Below are 16,348 nucleotides of genomic sequence, written 5' to 3'. Positions count from 1 at the left end.
TATTGTCAAAAGTATGCATAATGTTGTGTTCATTCCACAACAAGAGATATGTAATGTTAATTACCTGAAATTATTCCGTTTTTGGGGGGGGGGGGACCCTGCATATATCGGTATCGGTTGATATCGGTATCGGAAATTAAGAGTTGGACTATATCGGTATCGGTAAAAAAGCCAATATCGAGCATCCCTAATTACTACATAGTTCACAGTCTTTTCACAGTTTTCTGCTACTATTTTCCAACATGCATAATGTGTTTAGAAACAAATCTCTGAATTCCCTCCCTTCCTCTTTCTCTATTCTTTGTTTCATCCTCTGCCGTCCTGTCCTGTCCTGGCTGGTTGGGTTCATGGACACCAGTTGGAGAACTGTAACTACGCCATGAAGCTTGGGAAGAATGAGGCCAAGTTCTCTCTGGTGGGCATCGCTGGTCAGGACCTGAACGAGGGGAACAGCAAGCTGACCCTGGCCCTGCTTTGGCAGCTGATGAGAAGGTACAGTATCAGTGGAACAGAAAATATCTCCAGAAGTCCACAGGGCTAGGGTAGGGCTCTGGGCTCGCGATCGGACGGTCGTGGGTTCGAGCTCCGGCCAGGGTGATGTCGTAAAGTGTCGTTGTTGCGCATGCACTCACACATTCACACACCGACGGCAGAGGCAACGATGCAAGGTGCCAACCTGCTCATCGGGAGCAGTTAGGGGTTCAGTGTCTTGCTCAAGGACACTTCGACCCCGCTGCCCGGGAGGTGCGGGAATCGAACCGGTAACCTCTGGATTACCAGACGACTGCTCTACCTCACGAGCCACTGTCGCCCCCCCCCCCAAATGCACCACATTTACCATGAGACTCATACTGTTGCCAGTGTTTTCATTTGTAGTGAGGAAAAGACTGACTTGTGTGCTGTGTCTGTCCTCCCCTCAGGTACACGCTGAACATCCTGGAGGAGCTGGGGGGCGATGGGCAGAAGGTGACTGACGACACCATCGTCTCCTGGGTCAACGACATGCTCACGCAGGCTGGCAAGCCCACCATATCTGGCTTCAAGGTAATAGGCTCGCTGCCACCTCCACAATGCTGTCAAACTCATCTTCTGATATCACACACACACACACACACACACACACACACACACACTCACACACTCACACACATACACATATATACACATACACATTTATACACACACACACACACACACACACACACACACACACACACACACACACTCACATACACATATATACACATACACATTTATACACACACACACACACACACACACACACTCACACACTCACACACATACACATATATACACATACACATTTATACACACACACACACACACACACACACACACACACACACACACACACACACACACACACACACACACACACACACACACACACACACACACTCACATACACATATATACACATACACACACACACACACATTCATTATTACTTTTATTTTATTATACTATATAATTATATTATATTATAATTCTATAATTTTTCTTAAATCTTATTTGAGATTAGAGTGATCTCTGCCAAGAGGCTGGAATCGCACAATTAGGACTCTTTCAAGATACGTGTTTGTTACACGTTCAGCCAGGAACACCCATCATAATCATTACACCATTTATAGTAACAGATGATTTCTGCTTCAGTAGAAATGATCAGCGAATAACCAAAGCGTGGTCCCTCATTCTGCCCACGCACTGAAAGTCCATGAGAGCGGGTATGGGGTAGATAGGTTATCCAAGAATATTCATAAATGTCCTTGTCTGAGAAGAACTGATTCACTAAATTAATGTTATAATATTATTTCTATAAATTATGTCTTATGTAGGCTATCTTTGGAGAGGTAAAATGGAAATGTTTAGACCCCCCCCCCAAAAAGCATGTTGATTAACATGGCAGCGATTGAAGCATCAAAGTAGTCAGGTATTGCACTCTGTTTACATTTCTAGTTTTGGTCTGATGTGTGTGGGTTGGTTAGGGGAGGGTTTGCTATTACTGTCCACACCTCAGGCTCTGCCAAGTATAGACCTGGGGAGTTACGTTATCGTTTGTTTTGCTCGTGGTCTTTTACCATAGGAGTTTCTCAAGGTAGAGGGTTTATATGGTTCCACTTATTCAATTGGTCTGATATTTGACGGGAGCAGAGTTGAGCATAATTAAATTAGATCTACGTTTTTACATTTGACAAAAACAAGAAAAAGGTCATGGGTACAAGACTGTATACCTTGTGCTATCTGATTTCTACTTGTTTCCATGGTAACTACTACAGTAACCATGTGCCTCGGCATCTGAAGACCAGTCGCAGGAGAACGCTGCAGCGTTGAGAGGACCATGTTACCAAACCAAAATAATCAAAACAACAGACACTATTGGAATTATATACTCATGATTACCTGACTTGTTTGTTTTTAAACACCGTAGTTTTCATGTTTTGAATGTTTTATTCATTGCTATATGAATGCTGCGAAAACAAACAAGAATGACCCGGAATGACACAAACATCAATCAATTACTTGTGCTCTTGTGATTGGTCAAAGATTGCTGAGGCATACTGTATGGTTAGTACTAGTAGTAGTAATATAATAGTTACCATGGAAACAAGTAAAGATTATGATATAAAACACATTTTCTCAAAGATTAAGTTAAAACATTTACTTGTATTGGTTGTAACAGTATAATAATTAAATAATATTCAAATGTAATACTCTGTCAAATATTATGAACCTACACATTACGGTTTGACTGTAATACTTGTGTAATGTAATATCTTCAATGGGGGGAAATCACAGGTGGAACCTCACTCCCCAAGTCTATATATAAGCTATATATGTATATATGTGTATATATATAGTAACTTATTATATTGTGAATTTCTCAGGACCTCTCTTGTGTGTGACTAGCAAAAGCAAACCCTCCCTTATTCCACCAACTCAGCTCTGACCCACACATCAGGCCAAAACAAAAACATTTAAACAAAGTGCAATACTAAGAACATTTAAACAAAGTGCAATACTAAGAACATTTAAACAAAGTGCAATACTAAGAACATTTAAACAAAGTGCAATACTAAGAACATTTAAACAAAGTGCAATACTAAGAACATTTAAACAAAGTACAATACTAAGAACATTTAAACAAAGTGCAATACTAAGAACATTTAAACAAAGTACAATACTAAGAACATTTAAACAAAGTGCAATACTAAGAACATTTAAACAAAGTGCAATACTAAGAACATTTAAACAAAGTGCAATACTAAGAACAAATAAAGTAAGAGGGACACTTGCCTAGAGGTCGCTGTTTGATGTCGTTACAAATTCTAGCCTTTAACCCTTTCACTGCCACACTACAGAAGGTTAACCCTTTACTATCGCACTACAGACGGTTTGTCGCGTGGAAGTGAAAGGGTTAACCATTTGGTAGTGCGGCAGTGAAAGGGTTAAAAACTGGAGCTGTAGAACTAGAAGCAGTGTTTCAGTGCATCCTGCACGCTAGCATCACAACAACTCTTACCTCATGCAATGCCACACAGCATGGGCTTTTGTTTTGTATTTTGTGGGGTCTGAAAATACATGTTCACACACAACACAAAACTAGACAGGCTGTCGAGGCTCATACAGGAAACGGGTTACTAGGGTCATAGTCAGTTATAGGTGAATGTAAAGGGTAGCCATGTGCTGTGGTGACGGTGAGGTTTAACCCTTTCACCATCACACTACAGAAGGTTAACCTTTCACTACCACACTACAGACAGTTAACCGTCTGTAGTGTGGTAGTGAAAGGGTTAACCGTCTGTAGTGTGGTAGTGAAAGGGTTAACCTTCTGTAGTGTGGTAGTGAAAGGGTTAACCTTCTGTAGTGTGGTTGTGAAAGGGTTAACCCTTTGGTAGTGTGGTAGTGAAAGGGTTAAAGGATGAATGAAAGTCAATGTGTATGATTGTACGCAGGACGGCTCAATCCGCAGCAGCATGCCTGTTCTGGACCTGATCGATGCCATACAGCCGGGATCCATCCGCTACGACCTGCTGAAGACAGAGGAGCTGACTGAAGAGGAGAAGCTCAATAATGCAAAGTATGTTTGATTTCTACAAGACTATTCTCCACTTGCACAATGTGGGGGCGTCATATCCGGTTACGTCTCCAGCCCCGCAGACTTCTTCCGGTCCCATCACGATACATTGAGTTTAGCAACTGTTTCTCCCGTCAATTAAACAACTTTATCGTCACTTTTTCAACTTTCCAGAATATCAAACGTGGGTCTAACAGATGCCACATCGATACTAATTTAGTTATGTCTCATTTCATGCCCCATATCTAACAGATAATTTGTACATGAAATACAGCCCAAAAACCTTTTAAAGGGTGTTTAATTGACGGGAGAAAAGTTGCTAATGTATTGTGATGGGACTGGAAGAAGTCTGCGGGGCTAGAGACGTAACCGGACAATTTACCAGCGTCTGGAGGAGATAGAAGAATTCTATTTCAATTCTCACGGTTAGAATTTTCGATGCATCACGATCTAGGCAATTCAACTAGATTCTAGATTGTTATTAACCTTTGTGTTACAAAGTGAGTCTATTTTGTTACATCTTTTGCGCTTGGCTAATCTTTGCAATTTGTAGGATGTCTTGTTGTGTTGTTTCCATGTCTTTTTTGAGGAGGAATTTGAGATTCATCTTTGATACATCCAAAAGTTATCATCATCATCAAAGTCTAAAATGTATAAACATGCAGTTGAAAGCAGTGAAATCCTATCCAGAGTCAGACAAGGAGATAGATACCAATTTCCTCTGTGCGTTCAGTAGAAAGATTTCCGGCTTCAAGCTAGCCTAGCTGTTGGCTAAAACACCTCTCCCGGAGCTTTAAGATAGGCTAGAGGTTGGTATCCGCTTCCATTTATTTATGCTAAGCGAGGCTAGCTTGCAGCCGGATAGCTTTCTACTGAACGCAAACAGAGGAAACTGGTATCAATCTTCTTTTCTGACTCTGGAGAATGCGGTAAGTGCACATCCCATAATGTTGGCGTAATGTTCCTTTAAGGACTGGAGGGAGGGGGGGGGGGGGGGAACCATCTCTGGTAACAATATGAATGACAGCAAGTTTCAAGTTTCAAGTTTCTTTAATAGTTGTCATACAGAAGTACAGAATACTTTCATACAAAATGCTTCTTACTGTTACGCTCCAGAGACTGTGCTAGACAAGATAGTATCAAATAACATAGTATAGCATGTAATTTAGAAGAAGAAAAAGAAAAAAATGAGGTCACAGTGTTCAGTATAGACATATGTACAATGTTCTGAGTTACCATATAATATACAATACTATGCAGTGTACTAATGTACAGTACTATATAGTGCAAAGCAGAAATGGGATGAGGTACAATTTAGGTACAATTTACAGTAAGGTGTACGAGTTGTAGTGCAATCCTTCATCATAAATATAAAGTGTGGGGAGTGGGTGCTACAGTGTGTTTGTTTAAAGTGGGTGTGTGCTATAAAGTGTGGGGAGTCGGTGCTACAGTGTGTTTGTTTAAAGTGGGTGTGTGCTATAAAGTGTGGGGAGTCGGTGCTACAGTGTGTTTGTTTAAAGTGAGTGTGTGCGTGTGGATGTGTGTGCTATGTGCGTTTGGTGGTTGTTGTTGTGTAGTGTTCATTGTTCGTTTAGCAGCCTGATGATAGAAGCTTCTTCTGAGTCTTTCTGTGCTCGCCTTGAGACTCCGGTATCGCTTGCCTGACCGCAGCAGTTCAAAGAGGCAGTTGTTCGGGTGACTGGAGTCTTTAATGATTCTCTTAGCCTTGCCCTTGCAATGCTTGTTGTAAATGTTCTGGAGGGTGGGGAGCCCCCCTCCAATTGTGCGTTCGGCTGAACGTGTCACTCTTTGTAGTCTGCTTCGGTCTTGTGCAGTGCTATTCCCAAACCAGGAGGTGATGTTGCCGGTCAAGATGCTCTCTATTGTACATGAGTAGAAGTTCTTAAGGATCTTCTGACTGACTTGGAACTTCCTTAGGCGCCTGAGGAAGTAGAGGCGTTGTCGTGCCTTCTTCACAACACTGTCAATGTGTGTGGTCCATGTCAAGTCCTCGGATATGTAGGCTCCGAGGTACTTAAAGCTGTTGACTCTCTCAACCGGTGCCCCGTCGATGCTGAGGGGGCTGTAGTCCTTGACCCCCGACCTCCTGAAGTCCACAATCATCTCCTTTGTTTTGCTGACGTTCAGGGAGAGGCTGTTTTCCTGGCACCATCCCGCCAGGACCTTGACCTCTTCCAGGTAGGCCCTCTCGTCGTTGGCAGAGATCAGGCCCACCACCACTGTGTCGTCAGCAAATTTGATGATTGTATTGCTACTCCGCTGAGCCACACAGTCGTGTGTGTACAGGGAGTAGAGGAGGGGACTCAGAACACAGCCCTGGGGGGCCCCTATGTTGAGGGTGATGGATGAGGAGGTGCAGTTGCCTGCTCTCACCACCTGGGGTCTGCCAGTCAGGAAGTCCAAGACCCTCTCCTTGTTGTCATTGTGTGGATAGGTACGCCATCTCCATGGTAACAATATGAATGACAGCATCTCCTTGTTGTCATTGGGTCTCATTCTCGAACGAAGTTACGACAAAATATTTCGTCTTAGCCAGATTTCGGCCTATTTAAGACATATTAGGGCTGGGAGTGGGAGTCTTCAAATTTTCCTCAGATCTTATTTGAGAGCAGATCTAAGAGTGCTGAGGAGCACACTTAAATATGCTCTCAGCCCACGATCAAATCTCATGATTGATTGACTAATTTAAAATGTTATTATAACTTGACAGACTGTGTTCTCATAGTGATTCCTTCACGTCAACGCTACAGGCCTCCTTGGAATTAATTACTTAATCATAATTAAAATAAATATGACAATATTTGTACGATAAGAAATTACGAATTTGATGTCGGAAAAATAAATAATATGGATTAATCTGATCACAGGGCAGCTGGATTAACCATATCTGAACCAGCTATTTTGGACAAATAATTACTCAGATATTCAAACACAATTATGCAATTATTGTGAAATGATTGAAAATAATAATAATTTAATGCCTTCTGTGGAATTTGTATTTCTTATTTGTTACACGTCTGTTTTAATGATTAATTATATACATTTGAAAGAATGCAGGTCAACATGCAATGTATCCCATTGATTGAATGAATGAATGAATGAATGAATGAATGAATGAATGAATGAATGAATGAACACTTTATTTAACAGATTGCAGAATGGGTACAATACAGTACGGCTCAATACATACAATTGTTAAGGGGATGCAGACCTGAGAAAGACGTTTGTCTTGTTTCCATCAGGGTCCCCCATTTTCAATTCATATAGATTGGTATACAATGGGACAGACCTTTGTTTGATTGATTGATTGAAAACTTTATTAACCGATTGCAGAATGGGTACAGTACAGTACAGCTCAATTACATAAGGGGATGCAGACCAGAGAAAGAATTTCGTCTTGTTTACATCAGGGTCCCCCATTTTCAATTCATCATAACATATATGACACACATGACACAGATAGACAGTACTGCTACATCTATACATTTATGACATACCAGATTTGCAAATACAGTACTGTTTGTGATACAAAAAGAGTCTAGAAAAGAGAGTACATTTGACGTAGAAACTGTTGGAGGAGGTTGGGTAGGGATGGGTGGGGGATAGACTTACACTGTACAAGCAAAACTGTACATTGGATATTGACAAAACCATACTTGGTAATTTACTGTACATTGGAGGGGGTTGATATAGCTATAAACCTGCATTCCTTCGAATATATCATTAATCAATTAAACTTATATTGAAATACACTATATAGCCTATACACCAACACTGAAATGACAGTGGATAAATAAATAAGAACTAAAGCTAATCAGTGGAAATAGACTGCATTAATATTCCATAACAAGTCTTGTATGCGCCTACGAATGAACAGTAGCCTATAGGCTTATGGAATAATAAGCCATACTGTGTTCATTCATTACGCCCGCCGTAGGCTATATATATTATATGTCATTCATTCATTCATATACAGTACTGCGCGCGCGCATGTGTGTGTGTGTGCGCACGCGCTGCGGCAGGTGTGTACCGCGAGCTGTATATGATGCCAATACATTAATCTAATCTAGTTTTGATGGGCGCAAGCGTGATTACGAAACCTAGCCGCATTTCTCGGAGACGCTCTCTGATTGGCACTGACTGACGCTAGGTTTCGTAATCACGCGGCTCACAAAGCACTTCCGCCATTCCATTTCACACAGCTGCGTCACCAGTTGCCTTATAAGGAACTATGGAGGCGGTGTTTTGTATGCAAATGAGCTGAACGGGAACGCGCTTTGGAGTTTACGACAGAATGCCATTCTCCAAGCAGATATCAGATCATATAATTTCCTCGACCGTTTCAGCCACTTAAGACATATCTCCAGCACGTTCAGGACTCAGAGTGTACTTGTCATAGATTATGTCTCAGTGGTTCCAAGATAAGTCTTCCAGAATATATATTTGGAAAATTTTCGGGAATACGCCATCTCCATGGTAACAATATGAATGACAGCATCTTCTTGTTGTCATTGTGTGGCTAGGTACGCCATCTCCATGGTAACAATATGAATGACAGCATCTTCTTGTTGTCATTGTGTGGCTAGGTACGCCATCTCCATGGTAACAATATGAATGACAGCATCTCCTTGTTGTCATTGTGTGGCTAGGTACGCCATCTCCATGGCGAGGAAGATTGGCGCGCGGGTGTATGCCCTGCCGGAGGACCTGGTGGAGGTGAAGCCTAAGCTGGTGATGACGGTGTTTGCCTGCCTCATGGCGCGAGGCATGAAGAGGGCGTAGAGGAAGTGACATCAACAGGGTCCTACAGAGACCTCTGATCTCCACAAAAATCTTTTAAATTATCAATTCATTAATCAATCATTATTTTGGGGCAAATGCTTTTATTCTGCACCTTTCTAAAAACTCTGTGGATGTATTATTATTTTCTCTCTGCATAACATTTTTACCTATAGCACCTTTAATAACTGGTATATTAAAAAGGTGGAGTTCATAGGGTTCTGCAGGACACCAATGACAGGTACAGCTATGGTACATAACTTGGGGTGGAGGCAGCAGCTAATCTTAAAAAAGTGTTGACCGGAAACAAAACCCAAGAGACATTCAAAAGTAACCGCATGGGAACAAACTGTTTTGTTATCATGTTATTGCCATCTTCAGCTTTTTTTGTCTTATTCTACATATTGGTATACACAGGGGTTTAAGGTGCTATGTGTAATATCTAATAATTTGGAGACCATGTATATGAAAACATCTTCTTTCCAATCATACCTCCATCTTGATTCTAGCTGTAAAACTGAGCCTGTTGCAACCTCTGCCAGTGATGTCGGCCGGACCACTGTTTCCTTGTCTGTTATGGTTTTACAGTCTGGCGGAGAGGAGTAATTATCTAGCTATCTAGGTATGGTATGTTTCAGAGGTTGTAGCTAGCTAGGTATGGTATGTTTCAGAGGTTGTAGCTAGCTAGGTATGGTATGTTTCAGAGGTTGTAGCTAGCTAGGTATGGTATGTTTCAGAGGTCGTACCTAGCTAGGTATGGTATGTTTCAGAGGTCGTACCTAGCTAGGTATGGTATGTTTCAGAGGTTGTAGCTAGAATAGAATAGATAGGATAGAATAGACTTTATTGGCATTACTTTCGTATGAGATTAGGGACTTGTGCTGGTTCACACAAGTAAAAAAAGAAAAAAAGAAACATAATAGCTAGCTAGGTATGGTATGTTTCAGAGGCCGTAGCTAGATAGATATGGTACGTTTCAGAAGCCATAGCAGGCTCACTGGAAATAAGACACCTTGAAAATGTCATAGGCACCAGCCATTTCACGCTAGCTTATTGACAAAGGATGAAATTGCATTTGCAATTCCACATTATGTATATGTGGTCAAGTGTACAGTACATGGTCTTCTTTCTACATTTTAAAATATTATACATAGCACCTTTAAATAGAAGTGGAGTTTTGGCACCGGTTTGAAGTGCCTCATTCAAAAGTATCTAGATTACAATTAAGCCTCTAAAATTGCAGACTGGTTTGCATTTTTTGGGATTGTGATAAACCCAACACACATAAAAGCAGGAAGTAATTTGGACAGAGGCAGAACTGGAAGTCCCTTTAGAGATGGTTGTGTCCAAACATTTAAGTAAAATGAATGGAAATAAGTTTAAAGTTTTGTTTCCCCAATTAGCTGTCTAATCTCGAACCCTGGTATAATTCAGGACGGTGGGGACATTAACAAGGGACTTGTCTGGGTAAAATGTGTTGTTTCATATCACTGTCATTGGAGAATATTTTTATATTTCTTCTAATTGATTCCTACAAGTTTCAAATAAAAAAGATACATTATGCCAACTATATTCAAGAAATAAAATTATTTTATATTAAATCCTTTGGTGTGTTGTGAATTCATATGCACATATGAATGAACTGGCGTGATGCTATGAACAGTTATTTCTGAGAAAACATCCCTAGAACAAACATGTTTTGAAAATGGAAAGCAAGTGTTCCTGTTGTACTGTACACTCCCAAGTACACACACACGAACAGAGGGGATGAAAGCACAAGCGAACTACACCCAAGGCTCATTTGAAGACTTTGTTTAATGAATCAAAACTTGTCAAACACCAGTCTCCTACTGAAAAGTTCCTTACAGTATTGATAAAAAATCTCAAATGTGAATATGATTTTGGAGGGGGTGGGGCGCTATTAGGCAGGCCTGTTTGGCTTTCTCCCCTTGTCAAGGCGCTGTTATTTAGCAGCTCGAGTCACTGTTAAGAAAGTTCACGGTCAAGAGCTTTGCTTCCGGTTCACTAGAGAGTACTTTTCCGGTTCTAGTCACTTCGCGCCAGAGCGCTCAACCTAAGAGGTACGTTATTGATTAACGTGTAGCACTTTGTGGATTCATATGTTGTAAATATTCAGACACGAATTCTATGTTAGTAATTGAGTAATGTTGACTCAGTATTGTTGTTACAAATGTTTTGGGTAATTTCTATGCACAATTGGATGTTTTGGTCAGTGAAATTTGCCGTCAAATACAGTTAGTCATTCATGGTTCTTTGTCGAGAGATTTGACTGTCAGGACTGGAAACGAATGTAATGCCATTCTTTTGTGGTACTTTTGCCATTCATTGTGTGCAGGTATGTGTATTCTAAATTGTTTCTTTCATGTTTATGTATTCACTTTAGACTTTACACACTTTATGTCATGTGTATGACAGCATTATGTCAGCCTTATGACGGAGGGTTAAAGTAAAGTGTTACCAAACATTTCAACACAGCTTCAACTGATATAAAAAGATGACTGTGGAGGGGTGGGGGCAGTGTTGAGTAGCTGGTCGATGGCTGAAAATAATATTCTAGAGTTTCCAGCATTCTCTGTGATAATCTTAGAAAAGTTGTTGTATTTCTTTGTTATAGGCAGTCATGGCTTCTTTATATATATCGCAGGGGACTGTGAGCTTGGTTTTCCTCCATTTTTGTTCAGCAGCTCTACAGATGATCTTTGTCTGACCAACACTGCTATTATTTAACCATGGGGAGATTTTGTCACTTAATTTGTTTTCTTTTTACCTTTAATGTAGCGACAGCATCCAGTGTATATGATAGGGTGTTGTTGAGATTTTCAACCATGTAGTTTAAAATGGGAGTCAACCTGTTCATTTCTGCAACTACGTGGAAGGTGTGACACTTTTATTCCACACGCTTAATAGTGATAAAAAAAAAAGAAAAACATGGATTATTGTAATGTGACTCAAAGATGTGATACTGAGCTACTTTCCTGGCATATACATAAAATATAGCCAACGCTATCCACAAACACGTTAGGGTTACAAAGGCTATTTGACCAGAATTGCGACAAGGGTGACTGGAGGGTTAAAAGAAAAGAAACTTCTCTTTTTCTTTTTGATCTACCTTTTCTCCTCCCTTTTTTCTATATTTTTCTCCCATCCCAATTTAGTCGTTATGCCAATTCCCCCCCACCCCTTCCTGGTCATTGCGCGCATTTGCCCCCCACTGGCCGGTCGTAGGGAGGGTAGAAGCCCATCACATGTCCCCTCCGATACATGTGGAGGCAGCCAGCCACTTCTTTTCACCTGACAGCGAGGACTCTCATTGGGTGATTGTAACGCGTGGGAGGCTCACACTACCTCACCCAGATCCCTTCCTCGCTGAGCAGGCACCCCGACCGACCTGTAGGAGTCGCTGTTTACAACGACCAGGACCCACCCCACCGGCTTCCCACCCGTTGACACTGTCAATTGTGTTAGTATGGACGACCGACCAAGCCGGAGGTACCGCTGACAGCTGGATTCGATCCCACTGTCTCTGCGGTGGTAGGCAGACGCTTAGTCCGCTGCGCTACCCGGCCGCCCTCAATAAACACCTCTTTTAAAGTACTATAGAATACAGAGCTCCCTAAGCTGGCAGGCGTAGTCGTCTGCCTCGCTACATATGCATTTAACACTGTGTCACTGAGTCCTTTATGAGAAGGTTGGTTGGTTGGTCCTCTCTGATGGATCATCACTGAGTCCTTTATGAGAAGGTTGGTTGGTCCTCTCTGATGGATCATCACTGAGTCCTTTATGAGAAGGTTGGTTGGTCCTCTCTGATGGATCATCACTGAGTCCTTTATGAGAAGGTTGGTTGGTCCTCTCTGATGGATCATCACTGAGTCCTTTATGAGAAGGTTGGTTGGTCCTCTCTGATGGATCATCACTGAGTCCTTTATGAGAAGGTTGGTTGGTCCTCACTGATGGAGAGGCACAACAAACACTGGTATTTGTAAATTTTTAAGGACCTCACTGTTAACCTCTTAATGTGCACCGGGACATATATGTCCCTGCGTGCCCTGCGCACTTTGCGAGCGTCTAGCGCAGGGGTCGGCAATAGGCGGGCCGAAATTGGCCCGCCAGCAATCATTTCTGGCCCGTCAGTTTATTTTGAGAATATGATATTTATTTTATTTTCATCATATTATTTTTATTATATGCATACTTTATGTTTTATCCATGTTGAGAGTGAATAACAGGTATAGGCAGTGAGGTGCAATGTACTGCGTATATAGGCTTGCTCAAAGTGAGGTGGACAGCACTTGGTGCTGAAATGGGAAACATCCATGAAATAAAAACACCAGTTCAGTAAGTCAATGTCTATCTATGTCTGTCACTATAGCCAATTGAAATGCTAGAAATGCTCACATGGACTCGGAGAACCAATGGAAAATTCGTATAGTTTCTCAATAGTACAGTGAGTGTAGTGATCCCCCACCGGGCCGCGTTAGCTAAACTAACGTTAGCTAAACTTAGTTAAAAAACAACTCTTTGGATCGCTTCTTTGCAAAGGGGAGGAGCCAACTGAGGAGCCAGAAGAGGAAACTACCACCTCCAAGACACATAAACAAAACCAGGAGTCATACTTAAAATACGGGTTTATGGCAACAGGTGACTCTCACGTGTTGACGTCCTCTCTGCATAACATGTGGAGACACGCTAGCAAACGAGGCAATGAAGCAACTGTGTTCAAGTTGGCAGAAGATAAAGTAGCTGCATTCAATGCGAGTGGACATTTGACATGTTTCAAACATTAGCAGGGATTTTGGAGGACCGAAACAGAAACAATAAGCCCAGGGCAGGGCTGCGTTATGGTGAGTTGTGTTTTTCATGCATTCTGTTCTGTTCATGTGTTATAATAATAATAATAATAATAATAATACATTCGATTTATAATGCAATAGCACCCGCCGTGGTGCTGCATGAAAATCAAATGCCCATCCTACTGATCTGTTATGCACCGAGAGGCACTTTATAATAGAAAAAAGACAAAGGTATAATGTTCAGTGCAAACATGTATATGTCGTTTACAGTTTATTATGCCACCTATGCAGCTCGTTTATTTTGACAGAGTTAAAAAATGTTCACTATCATTATATTAAATTAGCCATTGTTTTTGGTTCTGGCCCGCCATACAATGGCTTGGGGAAAAATTGGCCCGCGGCCAAACCTAATTGCCGACCCCTGGTCTAGCGGCTCAGGGATGCATTTCACGCCAAACATATAAATTACCGTTTGAAAGATCTATGTGTTGCCGTTCGAACGCCACCTCAATCGACCAAATCCGTGCCTCGGTTCTCGAGTTACATGATGATACGTCAGACGAGCGTCTTTTTATACGCCGCGCGTCAGATGACCACCCCGGACCCCCGATGCTCCAGAACCGCCATTCATCCGCTGATGGGGAAAATGATTGGTCAGCGTTGTAGCCAATGACTGTACCTTTCCAATGATCCCCCACGTGGGGGGGGTGCGAATAAGGGATCTAGGTGAAAGTTGACGAGCGAAAACCAGAAGTGACTCACACTTCAGAATGAACGGCCATGGATGAGGAAATGGATTTGTGAGATTTTTCTGGTGCACAGTTTACCCGGATCTCTCTCAAAAACCCATTTCTGAACGGATTTCTATAAAATTTGGACCTGTACTACATAAGACTTCAGGCTATGGATCCGCTGTGTTTTCCAGCTTATACCTATATATTTTTTTTAATATATATTATTTGATATTGCAACCACTACAGAAACATTTTAGTACACAAGTTCAAGTTCAACTCAAGTTCAGACCTCTGCTACAGTACCTCCTTATACTACTGTACATCATTATTGGTAAGCTACCTCCTTATACTACATCATTATTGGAATGGAATTTTGGAACCGTTTTTGGAAGTAGGAGTTTTCTCGGAACAGGGTGAATCTGCATTTTGCAATGATGCCCCTCTAGCTCATGGAATGAACTCCAACAGTCCCTAAAGCTTGAGATTCTCCCCTCTGCTGCAGAGTTTAAAATCTTCAACCTTTGTCAATCAAGTTGTACATGTTTTAATTGATTGTTATCCTTACTTGTGATTTTATATGCTGTGATTTTATATGCCTTTTTTGCTAATTAAACTTTCAAAAATGGGCCTCATTCAACAATACTCTCTTATTATTTTTCTTATATTCTTGCTTACCTGTCTGTTAAGAGAACAATAAGAAAAGCCACCGCCACATTCATCAAGCCGTTCTCGTCCAAATCTGTTCTACCCAGGTCGGTTGCACTCATTCTACTCAAATGCGCGTTCACGCTCACTTCATTTGCATAGAGACACGCCCGCATGCTCCTTATAAGGCAGATGAGGTGTATGCAAAACAGCTTGAGAGTTTCTGGTATTGCATGCTGATCCATTCAACAGGAAGCGGTTTGCGAGTTGCGAGTGCGACTGATCTCAAAATGAGATTAGATTCAAATGTATTGTTATTATACAGCACAAGTACAATACATCATCCAACCAGAGAGGATAAATGCATAAATGCTCCAGAAATAAATAAATAAATAATAAATAAATAAATAAATAAATAAATAAATAAATAAATAAATAAATAAATAAACAGCTTAGCGAGCCACACACACACACACACATGCAATAAGTTATAATAATAATAATTATTATTGACAATTTCTGGGATTTTAAAGTCGTATTTTGGAGCAATTGACCAATGGTAGGCTTTTTTTCTTCTTTTTTTTGGGGGTAAGAATTTCTTATTTCGGTAAGAGTGCTCTCGACCACTCTTATCATTTGTTCTTGCCTGAGAAAAAAGCAACAATATAATATAATAAGAAAACGTTGCTGAATCCCAGGTAAGAACAAAGTAAGAGGAAATGCTAGTTAAGAACAAAATCTGTTCTTATATCGCTTCATGCATGAGGCCCATGTATTGGTTGATCGGCGCCGGAGCCGGCAGACGAGCGCAAAGTGCCGCGACGTGCGTGAGGTTAAGAACAACAAGTCAGCAATACAATCTCAAACATGTTGTACAAGTCAAAACCCACAACTTGGCTTACGAAGAATGGTCTTCAACTGTCTCAGTTCCCGCCCCATCTGGCTTTTGATCAGGCCCCAGCCTGGGCACCTCACACCTCTCACACGGCCCCAGCCTGGGCACCTCACACCTCTCACACGGCCCCAGCCTGGGCACCTCACACCTCTCACACGGCCCCAGCCTGGGCACCTCACACCTCTCACACGGCCCCAGCCTGGGCACCTCACACCTCTCACACGGCCCCAGCCTGGGCACCTCACACCTCTCACACGGCCCCAGCCTGGGCACCTCACACCTCTCACACGGCCCCAGCCTGGGCACCTCACACCTCACACGGCCCCAGCCTGGGCACCTCACACCTCTCACACGGCCCCAGCCTGGG

General features: G+C 41.8%; 1 protein-coding gene across 1 annotated transcript in view; it reads left to right on the top strand.

Moving 5' to 3' along the window:
* Positions 1-10,497, top strand: part of lcp1 (lymphocyte cytosolic protein 1 (L-plastin)) — a 51,281-nt gene extending 40,784 nt beyond the window's left edge. The window contains exons 13-16 of the mRNA XM_084314907.1: positions 359-492; positions 921-1,044; positions 3,975-4,099; positions 8,767-10,497. Coding sequence (XP_084171033.1) covers positions 359-492; positions 921-1,044; positions 3,975-4,099; positions 8,767-8,899 — 516 coding nt within the window. The 3' untranslated portion in view covers positions 8,900-10,497. The remainder of the gene's footprint in view (positions 1-358; positions 493-920; positions 1,045-3,974; positions 4,100-8,766) is intronic.
* The last annotated feature ends 5,851 nt before the right edge of the window (positions 10,498-16,348 follow it).

This window comes from Notolepis coatsorum (genome assembly GCF_963971535.1).
Source record: "Notolepis coatsorum genome assembly, chromosome: 5".
NCBI lineage: Eukaryota > Metazoa > Chordata > Actinopteri > Aulopiformes > Paralepididae > Notolepis > Notolepis coatsorum.
The sequence above is the reverse complement of the archived record's forward strand: the minus strand, read 5'-3'. Positions and strand labels throughout refer to the sequence as shown.